The sequence below is a fragment of the Jaculus jaculus genome, chromosome 2, assembly GCF_020740685.1.
Source record: "Jaculus jaculus isolate mJacJac1 chromosome 2, mJacJac1.mat.Y.cur, whole genome shotgun sequence".
Taxonomy (NCBI): Eukaryota; Metazoa; Chordata; class Mammalia; order Rodentia; family Dipodidae; genus Jaculus; species Jaculus jaculus.
In genome coordinates this window covers 20,338,659-20,360,427 of record NC_059103.1, presented here as the reverse complement: position 1 = coordinate 20,360,427, position 21,769 = coordinate 20,338,659, and the positions used below count along the sequence as shown (strand labels likewise).

General features: G+C 47.0%; 1 protein-coding gene and 1 non-coding gene across 3 annotated transcripts in view; both read left to right on the top strand.

Annotated features, from left to right (window-relative positions):
• The first annotated feature begins 11,414 nt into the window (after positions 1 to 11,414).
• The window catches only part of Ctdp1 (CTD phosphatase subunit 1), a 68,597-nt gene continuing 58,242 nt past the window's right edge, over positions 11,415 to 21,769 (top strand). For both annotated transcript variants that reach the window (XM_004662633.2, XM_045144084.1), the window contains exon 1: positions 11,415 to 11,728. In XM_004662633.2, the coding sequence (XP_004662690.2) occupies positions 11,415 to 11,728 (314 nt within the window). The remainder of the gene's footprint in view (positions 11,729 to 21,769) is intronic.
• On the top strand, positions 17,716 to 17,861 carry LOC123459162. The gene has a single exon (XR_006636069.1). It is a non-coding gene; the product is annotated as a small nucleolar RNA SNORA48 (small nucleolar RNA).

Sequence of the window (21,769 nt, the reverse complement as noted above, 5' to 3'; positions counted from 1 at the left end):
GTCCAGTGAGTTTTTCCCTCAACTTTACCCCCAAGGGGGCTCAGCAGGGTTGAGCTGAGGGGAGGGCCCCCTAGCCCTTACCCTCCACATGGGTTCTTTATGTCTTCTAGCTCCCCACATGGCAGGAGTTCCTTGAACTTTCTTTTTTCTTTACATGCTTATTTTTCCCCAGGCCCTCCATGTGGGAGCCTTTCCTTGTCTCTGTAATTCCCTCAATAAATATAATAATATAATAATTATCCTTCTCACATTTTTTTTTCTTTTTTGGTTTTTCCAGGTCTCGCTGTAGTCCAGGCTGATCTGGAATTCACTATGGAGTCTCAGGGTGGCCTTGAACTCATGGCGATCCTCCTACCTCTGCCTCCCAAGTGCTGGGATTAAAGGCATGCACCACCATGCCCAGCTACAGTCTTCTTTTTTATTCAATTCTTTGATTAAAATTAGAAACAAACCTAGGGCTTGGAGTTCAAGGTCTTTCCTGGATCCCTAGCACCCCATTACAGTAGGACATTATATAGCATTATAATTTCCTTAAGATGAAAATAAACTAAAATCCAACTTAAGATGATAGAAAAGTCATAACCCTAAGGAATTTCACAAATTAATTCCTAGGAAACACAATTCCAAAACAGACTCAAGAGAAATCTGAGTATACCATAACTATGAGATATATTTACCAGTAGGTTAAAACTTTACCACAAAGAAATACCAATACCAGAGCAATTTTCCTTTCTTTTGTAAAATATGTTGTGGTAAAATATGTGTAAGAATTTGCCATCTTAGCTATTTTAGAATGTACAATTCAGATGCATTAATTACATTCAGTGTTGTGTAATCCTCACCACTGTCATTTCCAAAACCTTTGGATTATCCCAAACAGAAACCCTGTATCCATCTAGCAATGATGTTCTCATCCCCTTGCTGGCTATGACTGTGCCTATTCTATATAGTTCATATCAGTGGAATTATACAATATTGGTTATTCTGTGTCTGGTTAATTTCACTTCATGTAGTGTCTTCAAGGTTCATCCATGTTGGAGCATGGATCAGAACTTCATTTCTATTTATGGTTGAATCAGTATATGGATGTAGACTATGTTTATCTGTTCAACTGTCAGTGAACTTTCAGATTGTTTTGTGTATGCTGCATTGAACATTAGCACACTAGTCTCTGTTTGGTCTTGTCTATTATTTTGACTATTCACCTAGTGGAATTGAAGGGTCATTATTTTAACAAAATGAAAATGAAAACAAGCCATAGTCATCTCAGTGGATGCAGGAAAAAATGTCTGATAATATTCTGAAATAGTCCTAAAATGTTTTAGATAAGGAATGTATTGAAGTTTCTTTAACTTGATAAATAGCATCTGCCAAATTCCCTAGTATCCCTCCTAATGGGTATATCATAGACTCCTCCCTTAGCATGTGGAATGACCCTGCTCACTTCTACATAGAGGATGAACCAGTACAGCAGGCCAAGAGAAGAAATTATGCTATGAGACATGGAAAGGAATAATCAGTTATTATTGTAAATCATGTGACATTTTCATAATAAACTCCAAAGACTCTACTAACTCTTGGAAATAGAGGGTCTTGGTGTTTGTGGTACTAAGGCTTGAACCCAGGGCCTGGGCATGGTAGGCAAGTGTTGCCGTCAGGTTTACAATACTGTTAGAAATCACCCAACCAAGAGCAGCTTATGGGGGGAAAAAAGAGGTGTATTTTGGATTATAGGCTTGAGGTGGAAGCTCCATAATGGCAGGGAAAATGATAGCATAAACAGAGGGTGGACATCACCCCCTGGCCAACAACATGTGGACAATATGGACAGGAGAATGTGCCAAACATTGGCAAGGGGACCCTGGCTATAATACCCATAAGTCTGCCCCCAATAATACACTCCCTCCAGGAGGTGTTAATTCCCAAATCTCCATCAGCTGGGAACCTAGCATTCAGAACACCTAAGTTTATGGGGGACACCTAAATCAAACCACCACATCAAGCATTTCACCACTGAGCTACCCCTTATAGAACTCTACCTTAGATTTTAGGGAGAAACTATATGCAAGCACAGGTCACAAAACTTTGTTGTAGTTTCATATACCAGCAATACTAAGTTGGAATATGTTGTTTTTAAATATTGTATTTTTCTTTAGTTACTTGAGAGAGAGAGAAATAGGCAGGGAGAGAGAGAGAAAGAATGGGTGTGCCAGGGCCTCCAGCCACTGCAAATGAACTCCAGATGCACCCCTTTGTGCATCTGGCTTATGTGGATCCTGGGGAATTGAACCTGGATCCTCTGGGGCTTTGCAGGCAAGTGCCTTAACTGCTAAGCCATCTCTCCAGCCCCAGAATGTGTTGTTTTTTTAAAAAAAGACATAATGTACAATAGCAAGAGTAAGATGAGGTAACTAGAGGCTGGGGAGATGGCTCAATAGTTAAAGAGCTTGTCTGCAAAGCCTCAGGACCCAGGTTTAATTCCCCAGCATCCATGTAAGGCCAGCTACACTAAGTGGCACATGCATCTGGAGTTCATTTGCAATGGCTAGTGGCCCTGAAGTGCCCATTCTTTATTTTCCTTTCTCTCTGTAAAATAAATAAATAAAATATTTTTTTTCTTTTTTTAATTTATTTTTTTTATATAATTTTTTAATTTATTTGAGAGTGACAGACAGAGAATAAGGCAGAGAGAGACAGAGAGAATGGGCATACCAGTGCCTACAGCCACTGCAAACGAACTCTAGATGCATGTGCCACCTTGTGTGTCTGGCTTATGTGAGTCCTGGGGAATCAAGCCTCGAACTAGGGTCCTTAGGCTTCACAAGCAAGTGCTTAACTGCTAAGCCATCTCTCCAGTCCCTAAAATATTTTTTAAAGATACGGTAACTGAGAATGTGCAAGACCTTTGTGGAGAAAAAAAAAAAAAAGAAACACTTCTTCCTGGACAACAGTGGGTGGGACCTACTGAGTGCAATGCTGGTGGAGCAGTTCCAACCACAAAGCACCAGTCCTCTCCTAATGGTCATGTGGTGTCACACAGCTCTAATCAAACCCCCGGCAATAAACTCGACATGCCAACTACAAAACTGATGCAACAATGAAAATCCAAGAACAGCCACTAGAGTCCTGGAGAAACTTCCAGAGCAGTAGACTGCTGTGCCCTCCAGATATGAGGACTTACCACGAAGTTGCATCAATGGAGATGGTGTGGTCATAACCCTGAAGGGAAAAGCACCCCAGGCTCCTGGGTTCTGAGAGGCACACATCGGACACATCACAGATGAAGAATAGAAGCATTTTGACATTTCACGCAAGGACACATGGCCATCTGTGCAGAAAAGAAATTGGAACCCTGCCTTATACCACTTACAAAACATCCACATAGTGCCAGGCATGGTGGTGCAAGGTGGCGCAAGTCTTTGATCCCAGCACTCAGGAGGCAGAGGCAGGAGGATTACTATGAGTGCGAGGCTACCCTGAGACTATATAGTTAATTCCAGGTCAGCCTGGGCTACAGTGATACCCTACCTTGAAAAAAAATCATACACATACATACATACATACATATATATACATACATACACACGTATATATATGTATATATATCTCCACATCTTATTAAGTCTTAGCAGTAAAAGGCAAAGATTTTAAGATTTTCTAAGTAAGAATAAAAGATATCTCTATGAGCTCATGTGAGGGGTGGCATTCTTTTATTTATTTACTTTTTTGGTGTGTTTGTGTGTGGTGGTGGTGTGCTATGTATCGTGTGTATATGTGTAATGTGTACATCATGTGTGCAGATGCATGTGCACAGACACGTATGCATGCAGGGGCCAGGAGAGGGTGTCCAGTGCGTCCTTCTCTATTGCTTTCCTGCCTTATTTCCGTGAAACACAGTCTCTCACCAAATCACTTTTGCCTAGCCTAGCTGACCAGTGAGCATCAGAGATCCTCCTGTGTCCACTTCCCCAGCACCGGGGCTATGCATGTGTGTAGGTGCCACAGACTGAACCCAGGTCCTCACACTTGTACAGCAAGTGCTCTTGCTCACCAGGACGTCTCTATGGCTCGAAGGGAAGCAATTCTTAAAGTTCACAGCTTCTACTCACAAACTAACTCATAAAGAGATGGGGGGTGGGCTGGAGAGATTGCTTAGTGGTTAAGTGCTTGCCTGTAAAGCCTAAGGACCTTGATTCGAGACTCAATTCCCCAGGACCCACGTTAGCCAGATGCACAAGGGAGTGCATGCATCTGGAGTTCATTTGCAGTGGCTGGAGGCCCTGGCATACCCATTCTCTCTCCCTTCTTCCCTCCCTCTTTCTCTCTCTCTCTCTCTCTCTCTCTCTCTCCTTTTCTCTCTGTGTCTGTCACTTTCAAATAAATAAATAAAATAAACAGAAAAAAGTGAAGAAAAAAAGGAAATGGGCGGGGGGCTGGAGAGATGGCCCAGAGGTCAAGGCACTGGTCTGTGAAGCCTAAAAACCCAGGTTCAATTCCCCGGTACCCACATAAAGCAGATGCACAAGGTGGTGCATACATCTGGAGTTCATTTGCAGTGGCTAGAGGCCCTGATGTGTGCCCATTCTCTGTCTCTCTTTCTCTTTCTCTCCTTCCCTCCCTTCCTCTACCCCCTACCCCAATAAATTAAATTAATTAAAAAGAAAGGAAAATGAAGGAGTGGGGAAATGGCACAGTGGTTAAAAGCACTTTGCATAAGCTGATAACTGGAGTCCAGATTTCCTAGAACCCGTGTAAAGCAGGATTCAAGTAGTATACACATCTGTAATCCCAATGAGCCTATGGCAATGAGAGGTAGGGCTAGGAGAATCCTGAAGCTCATGGGCCAGCCAGTCTACTAGTTAGTGATAATACAGGTGAGAACCTGCCTCAAACAAGGTGGAAGGCAAGGACTGAACCCCCAAGGATGTCCTTTGACTTCCACACACATGTCATGGCCATGCATAGGAAAATGGGAAAGAGGAACAAAGAATTGGCAGGTGCCAGGCATGGTGGTACATGTCTTTAATCCTAGCACTCGGGAGGCAGAAGTAGGAGGAGTGCTGTGAGTTCAAGGCCAGCCTGGGCCAAAGGGTGAGTTCCAGGTCAGCCTGAGCTAGAGATTCTCCCTCAAGAAAAGAAAAGGAAAAAAAAAAAGGATTGGTAGATAATGTAACACAAACAACTATAAATATTGGTGCTTGGGAGCCACAGGGACTGACTGCCACAGACCTCAAGAAAAGAGAAAACTGGGCTGGACAGATGGCTTAGAGGTTAAGGCATTTGCCTGCAAAGCCAAAGGACCCAGGTTCGACTCTTCTTTTTATTCAGTCAGGACCATGGCTCAAAGAATGGCGCTGACCACAGTTAGGGTGGGTGGCTCCCACCTCAGTTAACCTAGTAAAGAAGATCCCCTACAGTCATTCCCCGAGATTTGTTTCCATGGGTGATTCTAGATCCTGCCAAGTTGACAAGAGATTCATCATCACAGTATATATGTTGTGCATTCGTGTGTGTGTGTGTGTGTGTAACTGCATGTGCGTGGGCACATGGGTGGATGATTACATGCATGGAGGCCAAAGGCTGACATTGTGTGTGCCCTTTAGTTGCTTTCCCTTTCATTTACCGAGTCACTGTCTCTCTTGAACTCACTGCTTTCCAGCTCGCCCCAGGAATCCTGTCTCCACTTCCCAAGCACTGGGTTACAGGTGGGCTTCTCCACACTGCTTGGAATTTACACGGGCACTGGGGATCTGAAGTCCTGTCCTCAGGCTGACACTCCAAGTGCCTTAGCCACTGAGCCATCTTCCCAGCCCCATGATACTATTTTTATAAGTCTCAATAACAAGAACCCAACAGAACTTTATATAAACATACTGTGGTGGTTTGACTCAGGTGTCCCCCATAAACTTAGGTGTTCTGAATGCTAGGTTCCCAGCTGATGGAGATTTGAGAATTAATGCTTCCTGGAGGGAGTGTATTGTTGGGGTCGGGCTTATGGGTGTTATAGGCAGTTTCCCCATGCCAGTGTTTGGCACACTCTCCTGTTGCTATTGTCCAGCTTATGTTGGCCAGGGGGTGATGTCCACCCTCTGCTCATGCCATCGTTTTCCCCTGCCATTGTAGAGCTTCCCCTCGAGCCTATAAGCCAAAATAAACCTCTTTTTCCTGCAAGCTGCTCTTGGTTGGGTGATTTCTACCAGCAATGCGAACCTGACTGCAACACATACTATGTGGAAATGAGGGCTCTATTGGAAATTAGGCTAGAGACCATTCGTGGCACATTCTAGCAAAGAACCTGTGATAGTTCAAGTTCATTACCAACCTGACTGGATTTAGGATCATCTAATAGACACGCCTGTGGGCATGTCTGAGGGCATTTTCAAATTTTAACTGAGGTGGGAAGACACCCTCAATATGGGAGGCACCATCCCATGGGCTGGAATGAATAAAAGGAGGAAAGGGGGAAAGTGAATGGGTCAAGAAATCAAGAAGGGCTGGGCGTGGTGGCGCATACCTTTAATCCCAGCACTCAGGAGGCAGAGGTAGGAAGTGTGCTGTGAGATCGAGGCCACCCTGAGACTACATAGTTAATTCCAGGTCAGCCTGAGCCAGAGTGAGACTCTACCTCAAAAAACAAAACAAAACAAAAAAATAAATTGAGAGGGAAATCAAAAAATTCATAGAGTCAAATGATAATGAGAACACAACATACTAAAACCTTTGGAACACAATGAAGGCAGTCCTAAGAGAGAATCTTCTCTTTTCAGATGGCAGTGACCTTGGGATGACTCAGAAGGTATCATGGTGCTAGAAAGAAGTGACTGGAGTGCTCAGTACTGTAATATCTCTATCACACCTTCCAAGGCTCAGGGTCTATTGCAGAAGAGGCGGTGGAAAGAATGTAAGAGCCAAAGGAAGGGTAGGACTCCTTACAACGTGCTCCTTCAGACACAAAAGGGCCTGGTTATCCATGACCTCACAGTGCCTGACACTACCTACACAAGACCATCATAATAGGAGGAAAAGATCATGACATCAAAATAAAAGAGAGACTGATTCAGACGGGGAGGGGATATGATGGAGAATGGAATTTCAAAGGTGAAAGTGGGGGTACAGAGGGCATTACCATGGGATATTGTTTACAATCATGGAAGTTGTCAATAAAATAAATAAATAAAGTGACAGGCTAATTAATTTAGTACAGAAAATTTCAAGCATTCAGGCAGTGGCACAGGTATTGCTTTTAGCCAGATTTATAGTGAGAATTAGGAACAAAAAACAAGGGCCAAAAGATTTGAAAAACATGCAGGATAGCCAGAAAAGAAGCATGCTTAAAGGTGTGTCCAAGGAGGGTATAATGGCTGAAGTTGGTCACTGGGGGTGAGCCATTGAGGGTTATGGCCTGCTCACTATTCTTAACCATGTCTGCAGTGAGAGACAGCAAAAAGTAGAGCAGAAAGAAATGAAAAATGTGTTTATCAGGGAAAGGAGTTTATTGCTGCAGACAGGAATGCTGAGAAAGAACATATCTGCAATTCATTTACCATCCATGCATCCATGGTAATTCTGGTTGTTTTCGCGTTTTGGTTGTTGTGGAAAATGATATGAAATAAGATGTATATTCATCTCTTCTAAATGCTGCTTCTAATTCTCATAAATACCCGCCTGTGGGGTTGCTGTGTCACATGGTAGCTCTGAGAAAGTGGTGACATTTTACATTCCCAGTAACAGTGCACAAACTCCCAATTTCTTGCATCTTTACCAACACTTACTTTTGATGGGGGCCATTCTAATGGGTATGAGGTGATAATTTATTGTAGTACTTATTTTTCTCTAGTGATGGTGAGCACCTTTTCATTCATATTATGTATCTTGGGTTACTTTGAGTTATGTGTGTGAATTGGCACACCATGGCCTCTTTCTGCCGCAAATGAAAACCAGATGCATGACCCACTTTGTGGGTCTGGCTTTACATGGGTGCCGGGGAATCAAACCCTGCCATCAGCCTTTGTTAGCAAATGCCCTTGACCACTGAGCCAGCTCTCCAGCCCCCTTGCTTATATTTTGAAAGAGGCTCTATGTTTCTTTACAGCCTTGTGATCTCCTGCCTTTACCTCCTGAGCTGACAGACACCACAGTTTTCTTGCTTCCCTCCTGTGGTTCTGAGGATCAAAGGTAGGGCCTTTAAGCATGCCATGTCAGAACTCTACAACTGAGCTATATTCTGACTTTTGTGAGCCTACTTTCATGTGTTTGTTGGTGAATTTTATACATACCATCTTTGGCAAAATCACTACTCAAGTCCTTCTCACTCACTTTATCTTTCTACAGTGCTGGAGATAAAATCCACCTTTGCCCTAAAAATACTTTTATTTGCAAGGGGAGAGAAAGAGAAAATGAGTATGGTGTGTCAGGGTCCTCTTGTTTCTGCAAATGAACTCCAGATGCACCACTTTGTGTAGCTGGTTTCACATGGACACTTGGAAATCGAACTCAGGCCACCAGAATTTGCAAGCAACTTTAAATGCTGAGCCATCTGCCCAGTTCACCATTTTTTAAATTCTTTTATGGCCCATGAGTTGTAGAAGTTCTTCACATATTCTGGATATTAACTCTTAATAACACGTGTAATTTCCAAATATTTCCTCCCATTCTGTAGGCTGCATTTTCATTGTTACATCCTCTGATGTGCAGATTTTTAAACTTGAAGAACCTCATTTTGTCTATTTTTACTTTTGCTGTTCACGTATCCCATGTCATATTCAAGAAATCAATGGGAAATCCAAAATTATGAAGCTTTCCCCATTTTCTGTGTCTTGCCTCATATTGAGAGGGGTTAGTTAGGGTGACAGGACCCCTGAAGGTTAAAAAAAAAAAAAGGTAGAAAAGACTGCACTTGATAGAAATCAAAGATGATATGATTGCTTATTTCTTGTCTAGTTCCCTAGACCTGTTGTCCACAACCAACCAGGAGCCCCTCCTGGGAAGGTCTTCCATAGGATTTAAACACTGAGGTTGGTCAAGTTCAGCCCCAGGAACTTGGTGTCTAGATAACCTCTTCCTGAGACAGCCCCTGGTCCTAACCAACCAGCTGGGCCTCTGATTCACCTAAGCTGGAAGACAGCCCACCACTATGAAGTTATAAATACCTTTGCGGGAGGGGGGGAAGCAGGCACTCTGACCACTTGGGAACTTCCAGCTGTGAGGTTTTCCTTGGCTGGGTCTGGACTGGCAGCTGGGAAGACCCCTAGCCCTTACTTTCCACATGGATTCTCTATCCGCTTCCATAGTTTTCCCAGACTCTCCACGTGGGATGTCTGGCCCCAAGCGTGTCTTTCCTTGCCTCTGTACTTCCCTCAATAAATACAATAATTTAATAGTTATCCTTCTTGGCCTTTTTCATTCAATTCTTTGATTAAAATTAGAAACAAACTTGGGGCTTGGGGCAAGGACTTTCCCACCACCCTGTTACAGTTACCTTTTTCTTAGTTCTGATCTCACTAGCACTGACAGTCTGCTCATTAGAACATAAAGCTGAGTTTGAAGAGAAACATGCTCTACCAAACGAAAAGGACAAAATAATCCCCAGGTTTCTGAAAATTAGATAAAGTAGAAAGAATTAGAATTCAGATGAGTTGAAGCCTTCTCCTTCTATGTCAGATATGTAGTACCCATGTCCTCCATGGGCTCCAAATCCAGAACTCTAAACATTGTTAATAACTCATTTGATAGCAGAATCTGAGCTGAATTGCCACTTGCGGTCTTGTTCATTCCACCTATATTTTACTGCAGAAACAATGTTTCATGATGGTACTGACCCAGGCTCCATGTGATATATATGCTCATGCCACTTTCTTCTGAAAAATGATCGACTCAGAAACCCATCCAATGCTAAAATAGGATTGGGGGTTGTAAGCTATGCTAAACTTTCCTGGATGTGGTCGCACTGTCTGCGAATTTACCTTTCCAATATGGAAAAATCCTTTTTTTTTTTTCCCAACTTGACTGATACTAATTTTTTTTTCCTCATACTTGTGCCAACATCAAGGAGTAATGGATTTGAGTTGTGGGACAGCAAATCATGTTCTCTTGGATTCCCAACTCTCTTGACCTAGTTAAAAAGTAAGTTAATTCCAAATTCCTTGTAGATTTGCTTCTGCTTATTGAAATCCACACCTGAAACATACAACGTCAATGGAGGCCCGGCCATTCAATGACCTGAGCTATCCTTCGAAAACGAATTGAACTGCAGCACCTGGTTTAAGGTAACTTTATTTTCCCAGTTCGATCTAATCTAGAAAAATTCAGACGCTATCCACTCCTCTTATACCGGGCAACTGACGGAACACAGCCTGTATAAGCGAAGGCCCGGTGGCTTGCTGAGCATGCAGTAGAACAAGTGACGGCATCTTCGAGCCCAGCCCGCCCACAGGACCCACGGTCTCGGTCCTCATCCCGACGGGGCTGAGCTCTCGCCGTACTTCCAGCTTTATCTGAGGTTGTTTAGGACATTTCGAGATACAGAAGCCTGAGATCTTCGCGGACCCCCACGTGCAGGCTACCAAGACCGGTGTCGAGACGAATGTCAGAGACCCCACACTCGGGGCCAGCTCCCGCCACCGCAACGCTCGGCACCGCTCCCCACCCACATTTGGACAAGCTCCGGGACCCGCGGTCTCGCGGTGCCAGTGGAAGGCCGCAGTTGTGGGTGCGAACGTCGCGTTGCATGCCGGGACTCGTAGTCCTGAGCTGTTGGGAATCACGGAGAGGAGCCGAGCGCACAACCGTCCGTCACGAGTGCTGGGATTCGTAGTTTCGCTACGTCCGGGAGCCTCAGTGTGCGACGGTAGTTGTGGGAAAGATGGGTCGAGTTGCATTCAGGGACTCGTAGTTCTCGCGACGCCGGGACTGGGACCCGCAGTCCTGGACACGGCTTCGCGTCGAGTGCGGGGACCCGTAGGCCTGCGACGTCGAACCCGCAGTGGACGACGGGAGTTGACGGCCGAGGCCCGCGCTGCATGCTGGGACTGGTAGTTTCGAAACGTCGGGGCACGGCAGCGCGCGAAGAAAGTCTTGAGACAACGATCCGCGCCTCACGCCTGGGTTCTCCATAACACGGACCCGCGCCCCTTACGTATAAGCCAGCGCCTGCCCGGATCCTCTCAGACCGGGTGTTTACCTGCTGTCTGAGTGCACGCACGCACGCACGCGGTGGCCCCGTCGCCTCGCACGCCCTGCGTGATGTCAGCACGCTTCCCGGAAGTGGGCACGCTCTGAGCGGCGGGTGAAGCCGGTGTCCGAGCGGGAACCGCTGTGTCGCCGCCGCCCGCGGTGGGCGCCGCGCCGCTATCGCCGGGGGTGGGGGTGGGTGGTCCTTGGCCGCCTGCCGTCCTTGTCGCTGCCGCCCGGCCGTCATGGAGGCGCCGCCCGCCGCCCGCGCTCCCACCGAGGGCGCCCCGACGGCGGCCGTGGCCGAGGTGCGCTGCCCGGGCCCCGTGCCGTTGCGCCTGCTCGAGTGGAAGGTGGCGACGGGAGCGACGGTGCGCATCGGCTCGGTGCTGGCCGTGTGCGAGCCCGCCACCTCCGCACAGCCCTCCGGACCTGCCCCATCCCGTGCCGCCTCCGGGGGCTGCGTGCGCGCGGCGCGGGCGGAACGCAGGCTCCGATCGGAGCGCGCCGGAGTGGTGCGAGAACTGTGTGCCCAGCCGGGCCAGGTGGTGGCCCCCGGGTGAGTGGACCAGATGAGAAGAGAAAGGGGGTGCTGGGTTCTGGGGAGAGACGAAGCGTCGGAGAAGTGATTCTGGAGTTTGGGGGTCCTCTGGCCTTGAGTGTTCCCTGTCCTGGAGGGAAAGGAGGTGGGGGGGGGGGCCCACGGGTTGCAGTGCTGCAGCTGTGGCCTGGATGGGCACGGGGGCCTGGGTGGGCACGGGAGCCCGGAGGATGCGAACGTACAAGGGGAGGACCAGGGCACTTGGATGTCTTTGTAAAGCTGGGTGGTAACCGCTTGGGATTCTCAGTGACCCACAGTTGCTCCCTTTGGGAAATCAGTTGCGTTCATCCCTCGTCTGTAATGGATGGGCTCCACCTCTGTGAGTGAAGACAGCTTGGGTGGCTGTGCACACGAGACTACTCCGGCAGGTTCCAGACTTGTTATTGAAAATAGAAGCGTGGGGCGTACGGGTGCCTTTAAACGCTCATAAAAACTTGGTGAAACGCGGTTGTAAAACCCGGCGGTTCTGTATCCTAAGGAAAGGGCAGAACCCAAGCTGCTTCCGGGTGACCTTAGTACATCCTCATCCGCCTCCCCCCACCCCCACCCCCACCCCCGCCCACCCCACTCCCGCATCCTAACTTCACAGGATGTGCCTGTCATTCACATGGTTTGATCCGCCAACTGTCCGGCTCGTTTGAGTTTGCCAGTGTTGTTTTGAACTTGGGCTGACATGTGGGCGTACACGTGTGTGTGTGTGTGTGTGTGTACGCATGACTGTGGTTGTTTTGATTGTAAGGAACAGAAACTTCGGGGAGAGGTGAGCACTCCTGCCCGCTGTGGGTGGGGCTGAGAGCTTCCTTCTGAAAAGGGTGTCCACCCTTTCTTCGCACCTCCTCCTTGCCCTCTGGTGGCCTCTTATCCGGCCTTTGGGCCCCACTTGCCTTTGTGGAGTATCTGCTCTTTCCCTGCCCCACACCGGTTCCAAGACAGCACTGTCCTCTGATATCACTGACCAGAGCACTCTACCTCATCATTTTGCCAGCTGTCTTCCCAGATAGAGGTGGAGATGGAACCTGGGTCCTTGGCCTGTGGTGGGGCCCCAGCTGATACCCACTGAATGCTTCATAGTGGGCTGTGCATAGCCACCAGGCAGGAAAGAGTTGAATGCACGGCTTTCTTTCGAAGGCCAGGGCTGTACATCAGCTGCACTTGGACCCTGATTAGTGCTTAGCCCCAGCCCATGGGTAATTTCAGTGCTTTTGAATTGACTGGTAGAGGGCTCCTGAGTTGAAGAGCTCTTCTCTTTTCATCCCGCTCCTCTGACGAGATGGGCCACTGAGGCCCCAACAGGTAGAATGTAGATACTCCTGTGCTGACCCACGAGTCTAGAGGATCAAACCTGCTCAGTTCTTTGGCTGCTGTCTTTAGCCACGTGGTTGGTGTGGTGGGCTCCTAGCTGTCAATTGCCTCCTCTTGATGTTTGAGATCTTGGGGCTTCTTACAGCAGAGATCTCTCACAGGAGTCTGAGAGACTTGATGAGTTGTGTCACTTGTCCACGGGTGAAGCGTCCAGGTGGCACTGCAAGGATTCCTTGAACCCTAGGAGGCCCACTGGTTCCTCGTGCCACCAGTCTAGGGGTGGCAAGTGAATCCCCGCTTCAGGGAAAGCCACAAACAATATTTCCTTAAATTTAAAACGCCTCCCATCACTTGTGTGCATTTGCCACAGCGTTTTGTAAGCAGTTCGGGGAGTGCTGTTGTAGAGACATGTCATTCGCATTTCCTGATGTTTTCCTGCTTGCCTGCGTGTCTGCAGGTGACAGACGTGAGTAGTTTGGGAAGAAGTCATGAGCAAAGCCTATTCAAAAGCCTCCGTCTCCTCTGCCATTGCTGTGGCTTCTCTGGAATGTTTGAGACCCTGGGCTGCCTCTTGTCAGTTGAATCCACAGGTGCTTGAGTGAAGTCACACTGAAGTGCTGTCATGGATCTGCTGCGCTTCTGCGAAACACAGAAAGATCACCGGATTACCTTTCTACACAGACCATTCACTAGACAATTGGTTCGCAGGACAGAACCCCCCTCAGAGCAGCATCCTAATGGGTAGGTCTATCCAGGGGAGGCTGCAGGTGTGATCTCCATAGCTCTTCATTTATCATCCATCCATAGCAGAGTCCTGTGGTAACACCTGAATTCCAGCTAAGTAGGTCTTTCCTTGCAATTTAGTTGTACTGGTCAAGCGTCCCTAATTCTAAAGCTGGATGTTAGAATACTCCCAGATCCAAAACATGTGAGATCTGTGCAGGTGTGCTGCAATCCACACACCTCCAAGACCTGGGGCATGCCTGGTCCCTCGAGTTTTAGGTGAAGGTTCAAGTTTGTAGAAGTGTTTTGGAGGTGGATGGGTGTCTCCCGGTGTGAGAAAGCAGAGTGGTGGTACAGCTCTGTCCTGACGTGAGGGTACTTGATGCTTTGGTCTCCCTCATGCTGAGGACCCTGTACCACAGGCAGCACTTCATTTTCTGGAGGATTTCTTTTCTTTTTTTCACTTTTTGCTTTCTATCTCTGATTGTTACATGGGTGCATCCCCAGCACAGACCTGACTTCACCCCAGCAGGGGGCCAGAACACGAGGGAGGGTGTCAGGGAGAGGCAACTGTGACGGTTTGTCCATATTTCCACTTGATCGTCCCAGAGAAAGTCCTGAAATCACACCCAAGACTATTTTATACCAGATTTATCTTGATAGTTCCCTGGCACTTCGAAGTCTCAAATTCTGATCTTTTCTTTCCTTCCTTTCTTCCCTCCCTCCCTTCATCTGTTTTTCAGTGCTCGCCTTTTAGGTATACACCACCAAGCCTGACCGACATGTCCTCACGGTCACATGGGAGAGCCGGCATTTAGTAACATTTGCGTGAAGCTTTCCACAATAGTCCTTAGAGAGCGTGCTGTGTTGTCACGGTGTCATAAGTCACATCCACTTGTACATACAAGTGTTGGGTGAATTCACGGCTGTTTGGGGGAGAACCTTTGCCTACCCTCAGCTGTCCTGTGTGTCGGGGAAGAAGCTGTGTGAACTTCCCCTCTGCTGGAACCTCCACCACCTAAGCCTGTGGCTTTTCTGTTGGCAGCATCCACCTCAGGACACTGGTTAGAATCTGTGGTGTCAGGTGGGCATGCTTGGAGGACTGCCTCAGCAAGCAGTCGAGGCTGACCAAGAAAAACTGCACCCAGGACAAACCAGACCCCAGGGCCACGGTCTGTGCTCTGCACTGTCTGGTCCTCACCCATGTGTCTTCTGTGGGCATGGAGGGGCATCTGGGCACAGTATCTTTGGGGTTTTCTGCCCATTGCTGTTGCTTCCTCTTGATTTCTCACAGGGCTACTAGCAAAGTGCTATTGAAGACTGAAGGAAGATCATCCTTCCTGAGCAGAGCTGTGGTGACACTGTGACCCAGCTGAGCCCTGTGTGTGATACTTGCTCTCAGGTCACTTGGTGCTCGCTTTTGCTGAGACTAATGCTGAGCAGAGTGGGTGGCTTCTGCACCTGGGGACAGCACATTCTCACAGGAGTCACGCAGAGAATGACCTGTGGTCCTGTGCCTGTGGAGTTGAGAGCTGGAGCCTAAAGTCTTCACAGCTCAGTATTGACAAGGCAGAGGAGACACCTGTGCCCATGTGTAAGTGAGCCTCATGTGGTGTTGGGTGTAGAGGCCAAGGCAGGCAGTGACAGAGCTGCCACCCATCAAGATCAGTACAGTAAGATCCAGGCCCCTTGCAGCTGTTGCTAATGTCTCCATCACGGTTATTAGCAGCATTCAACCTGAGCACAACTGAACTTAAAATGATCACTAGGTTGACATCTTGAGCTGTGGCAGGACTGTGTTTCCACAGCTTTTCACTGTGTAGGGTGGAAAAAGGAGCACCCCGCACTGAGAAGGTAAAGGAAGGCTGGCGGTCCCTAGTGGCAGGAAATACGGTTAGTGAGAGGGCATGCTGTTAGGGAATGCTGGCCCTGCCTCCAGGCTGGGACTCTTCCTAGATGAGATGAGCAAGGAGAGGAGTACTATGTATCTGTTTGCATCCAGTTCACACAAGTTACACTTACTTTCATTGGAAACACTGTGACTGTCTGTCAGAAACAACCTCTGAATTGCTGGTGTGTCATGTTTCCCTAATCTCACAGAAATGGGGAGACAGTGGATAGTAATCAAGCTATGTGCATGGCCATAAGACCACCAGAGGCTGGGCCTGTGCTTGGAGGACGTGGACGTTCAGTCCTGTGACTTGCTATAGGAAGCAGGGCTCAGCCCTGCCTGGCAGGAGCACCAGCACTAAAAGCAAGAACTCATTCCAGCTGATTCGAGAACCAGAAGTCCTAATCTGTAACAAAAAAACAGAATGGAATTTCAAAAGAAGTTGTTTTGTTTTTGTTTTGTTTCTAGTTTGCGCTGGACAGATACTTATGAGGCTCTTTTGATTCCTGTGTTTTTTTCTGAAGACTTTGAAGTAGCTCTGATGTAATCATTTAAATACAGGCCTGTGAGCCAGATGGGCTTTGAAGCATGTCTGCCTAGGAACAGCATGCAGGTTGTAAGAATTTCGTGTCTGTTCTCACATTATCTCTGGCCTCATGTTTGCTTTAGTTTCAAAAGAGGTTAAATGGTATTCTCAACTATCAGTGTGGAGAAATGGCCAAATCAATTTTATATGCATTCTTAAATAGTTCACAAATTTTGATTTCAAAGCTGTAGTGTTTTGCATGGAAAATGTCCCTCACTTACTCTTTGTTTGAGCATTTGTTCACCAGCTGGTAGCACTGTTCAGGAAGGTTGTGGAATCTTTAGAAGGTAGAGCCTTGCTGGAGGAAGCGTGTCACTGAGGGTAGGCTTTAAGGTGTTATCGCTGAGCGCCACCAGATTATCAGTATGCTTGCTGACTCTGGTAAGACATGATGTAATCTTGTCACTTGGGCCCACTGTGCTTTCCCCAGCATGAAGCTTCCTCAAAATTGTAAGCCAACTTGAACTTTTCTTCCATAAATTGTTTCTAGTCATGCTTTTTTTTTTTTTTTTTTTAAATTATTTGGGCCTGGAGAGATGACTTAGCCTTTAGGACATTTGCCTGCAAAGCCAAAGGATCCCAGTTCAACTTTCCAGGACCCATGTAAGCCAAATGCACAAAGTGACACATGCATCTGGAGTTCATTTATAGTAGCTGGAGGCCCTGGTGTGCCCATTGTCTCCCTCTCTAAATAAATAAATTAAAAGATATTTAAAAAATATTTGTATGTGTGTGCACACATGCATGCCAGTGTCTCTTGCCACTGCAAATGAATGCCAGATGCTTGCACCACGTTCTGCACATGCAGCTTTGAACAGGTAGCTGGGGAGTTGAACTCCAGGCCAGCAGGCTTGCAAGCAAGCACCTTTAACAGCTGAGCCATCTCCCCAGCCTCTTCTGATCAGGTCTCTGTCACAGCATTGTGAAAGTAAATGAGAAGAGGGGCCATGCTGCAGTTAACCTGATTGGGTGGTTCATAGGCTCGTGTGACCTGTTCGTGGGAGGAATGTAGAATGATTTAGATGAGCTAGAGAAGCCCTAACATATTGTCAACAGAGCTTCATGGGCCATTTTAGTGACAGTTTGGAAGACCAGAAGTCAAAAGAAATGTGGGCTTTGGAGTCCTGGCTTATGAGGCTTTAGGGGGAATAAGGATTCTGTCGGGAACTGGTCTAGAGGCACTTCCTGTGATATTTTGGCAGAGAAACTGACTGAATTCTGCCTATCTCCTGAGGACTTGAGTGAAGTTGAATTGTAATGCACTAATATGTTGGCAGGAGAAATTTCAAGGCAGAATAGCATTGAGTCAGTGGTGTGTCTTCTCATAGTTGCTCTTATTATCTGCAATGAAGAAGAGCAAAATGCAAAATAGAAAGAGGAAATTTGACAAAGAAAAAATGTAGGTAAGTTTCATGTCCCAGGCCAGTCACTTCAGCTGTTACCATCCCCTGACAACGGGCAAAGAAACACCTCATTGGTGGTGGTGGTCTTGTATCAATCAGGAACAGAACAGAGATGCACGTCCCTTGTTCATCCTAACTTGATGCCTGGCTTGGTGGACAAAGCTGTTTCATGCGTGGGGCACAATCCTGCTTGCATTAGGGTTCTCTAGGGGGACAAAACTGATAGAATGAATTGCATTAAAAAGAGAATTTATTAGATTAGCTTGTGGCAGTCCAAAAATAGCAGTTTGCAGGCCTGAGAATCAAGGAATCCTGGTAGCTGCTCAGTTCACAAGGCTGGATGCCTAGCTGTCCCAATCCAGCAATGAAGGCCTGGAGGCTTCCTGGAGAGTCCCTGGTCTTCAGTCCACATTGGAAGGCAGCAAGCAGCACCCGCAGCCTGGTAGGAGGAAGGAATTTCTTTGCCCCCAGAGCTCCCTTAGATAAAACCCCTCTCTGAGAGGGGCCACCCCCTCTGGGGAAAGGAATTCCTCTTTCAGTTAATACTTCCTGTAAGCAACCTCAGAGACCCATTCAAGAGGAGTGTCTATGGGTTCCTAAACAATCGAGTTGACAGCAAAACCTAACCATCCCACTGCTCAAAAGATAGATAAAGGGCCTGGAGATATGGCTTAGTGGTTAAGGCGTTTGCCTGAGAAGCCTAAGGACCCAAGTTTGATTTTCTAGTACCCACATATGCCAGATGTACAATGTGGTACATGCATCTAGAGTTCATTTGCAGTGGCTGGAAGTTATGGCATGCCCATTCTCTATCTGCCTCTTTCTCTCCCCTCCCTCCTTCCCCCCCTCTCAAATAGACACAATATTTTTTAAAAAGATAAATAAAAATTTTTATAAAAAGGTTACTACCCTTTGGGATGGACCAGCCACTTTGCACTGGGACAGTAGGAAAGGTGCCTTGAGGGCCAACAAGACCCCATACATTGAAGGTTCAAGATAGCAAGATTGCAAGTTCTTTTCAAAAGAGAGGGCCAGAGGAGAGACTGGATTCCACACCTAGCTGATAGCAGAAATTGACAGCACCATTCATGTGATACCAGTTGGGAGGCATGAAAAAAGCAAGGTGGAGAGGGTCCTGGGTATTTACCATGGCTCCCCAAGGGCTGCTGAGGCTAGGCAGTGTGAGGCAGGGTCTCTACACAGAGGCCATGGGAGGCCAGTGCTTGAAGCCATGAAGGAAAACCCTAAGTTAGGGTAGAAACCCAAGGATGTTGGTGATGCCAGGACCATAAGACGTTTGCCCCGGAAAGCTACAGGCTCAGAGTGGAGCCAGCCCAGGAGGGAGGCTGCAGGCAGCACATCTGGAGGGACCCAAGCCTGTGGAGTCCAGAGCATTCCATCATGAGTGTCAGATACCAGACATGGAGCTGCAAGAGTTGGTGTTTGCCCTTCTGGCTGCCTTTCTGCTTTTGGTCTAATCTTTCCTTGTTCTGCTCCTTTAGAATGGGAACGTCTACTCCGTGCCATTATGTGTTTGTTAAGAGACTGTCTTGAGTCTCAGATGAGACCTTGGACTTTTGAACAGTGTTGACTAGTAAAGATTCTGGTAACTTAAAGTTGGGCTGAATGCATTTTGTTTTTTGAGATGGCTATGGAAGCTATGGGGGCCAGGGATGGAATACGATTTCAATGTGAAATGCTTCCTGTAGGCTTATTTGCTTGAAGACTTAATCCTCAGCTGGTAGAGCTGTTTTGGAAGGTTGTGGACCCTTTAGGAAGTAGAGCCTTGCTGGAGGAAGTGAGTCACTGAGGGTAAGTCTTGAGGAGTTATAACTCAGGTCCATGTCCAGTTTTCTCTGTTTCCTGACACTGGTGAGATGTGACATGAACTTCCTGTTCTGGCCTACTATGCCCTCCCCACCATGAAACGTGCCCTCAGAACTATAAGCCCAATTAAAGTCTGTACATATTGCTTCTCGTCTAGTTTTTTGTCCTAACTTGTGAAAGTAACTGATACAAAAGCCAAATGTAACAAGTTATGCAAGTCCATTGTCTCAGTAAAAGTGCATTTTATATTGGGGAACACAGAATCCAAAGAAAGTGGAACAAATCAATTTCAAAGGTTTGTGAAATATTTAAAACAGTAGACATATGTACTTTCTGGAGTTTGCAAGGAAAGACTTTAATGTTTTTTTTAATTATTATTTAGTATAATATTTAAACAAAGTTGCTCTTCACTCAAGAACTTGAGCTAATGTTTAATTTTTTTTCAAAGTAGCCTTTAAAAGATTTTTTTCAGGTGGCTGGGAGATGGCTCGGTGGGTGCATGCTTGTCATACAAGCATGACAACCTGAGTGTGGGTGCACAGCACCCATGTACAGTCGGGACACAGGAGCATATCCAATCCCAGCACACCAACAGCTGGAGGGGAGGTGGATAGTGGAGAGCTGAGAACTCACAGGCTAGACGGTCTGCTGTGTATGTGGCTCTGGTGCTTTTGAGATGGGTCACGCTAGCAGCTCTAGACCATAGGCAGCTGCATTCAGAGACGCCTGTAGAGAATCCCTTGTTGAGTCTTAGTAGCTGACCCTCTGAAGATTGTTCTGATGGTGCTGGGAATTGAGCTCACTGTTCTTTAGTCCTCTCCAGATGTTTTAGACTTCGTCCTTTATAGCCATGGATTCAGTAACTAACCATGCCAGAGCCCAACCTGCCTAGTTTCTCCAGGACTTATTTTAGTCCTGTGCATCATGAGCAAGTACCCATTGCAGTCCCAGCCTGGCTCTGATGACAGTTGGCTTCTGAGTGTGGTCTCCATGTGGCACCTTCCCTGTGAGTGATGGCTTAGAGACAAAATGAGTATGCTCATTCCGACTTCGAGGGGCTGGCCATTGTTGTGGCTTGAAATGAAATTCTCCCCACCCCAAAGGTCTGCGTATTGAAGTGTTGGTTCCTAGCTGGTGAGATTGGATCATGGAGGCGCTAATCCTGTCAATGGATTAACCATATTGAATGGGCTGATAGGAGGTAGGACTTGATGAAGGAAGTAGGTCCTTGGGAGCATGATTTTGAACTGTCTTGTCCCTGGTTCTTTCTGGCTTTCTTTCTCTGCTTCTAAGCCACCCTGAGGTGAACAGCTCTTTTCTAGTACACTGTCTCACAGCGGTGCAGCCAGCCAGCCATGAACACTGACTGAAACTGAGCCAAAATCAGTCTGTCCTCCTCAAGTTGATTTGGTCAGGTATTTTGTTAGAGCATAAAAATTAACTAAGTTGGTCTGGAGAAATGACGAAGCTGTTACAGGTGCTTGCTTGCAAAGCTTGCTGGCCCAGGTTCATTTCCCCAGTACTGAGGTAAAGCCAGATGTACAAAAGTCACACATGTATCTGGAGTTCAGGGCTAGAGGCCCTGGTGTGTGCATACATGCACATTACCTTCAGCGGACACTTGTCCAGAACATGTGTGACTTCCAAAGGCACAAGACCGGGTCTGCTCTGTTGACAGAGATGGTGTTGTGTTTTTAATCACCCTTTTTTTGCTCAAACCAGTGGCTGTGGTGTCAGCATTCTGTTTACCATGCAGCGAGCTGCTGAGTTGCTACTTGAACTTTGAGTTCCAATCCAGCAATGGATTGGAACACATTTGTGATTTGCACCTTGTGTCGTGCTGCTTTCCAAGGCAGCTGGCAGGCCCTGGGCTGTCAGCCTCACCGGTACCGAGGGGACGAAGGGCTCACTGCCTGTGTGTGGGCAACAGGAGCACCTCATAACCTATGTGCCGGCCTTGTGACATGTCTTCACATCACCAATTGACAAGGGACAAAGACTTAGTCATGTGAAAAGATCAAGCTTAAATTTAGGTAATATTTGTTTTAATGTCTTTATGACTATAAGTGTTTGTATGTTTTATCTTTTGGGGGGTGTGGTATGTGCTCATGTGTGTGCAGGTGCATGTACCCTGTGTACACACATACAAAGGCCCAAGGAGGTTGTCTAGTTAGCTAGACTGCTGGCCAGTGAGCCCCAGCAGTCCTGCTGTCTAGCTCCACCCCTCACACTGGGGTTACAGGTGTGTGTGGCCACACCTGGCTGTG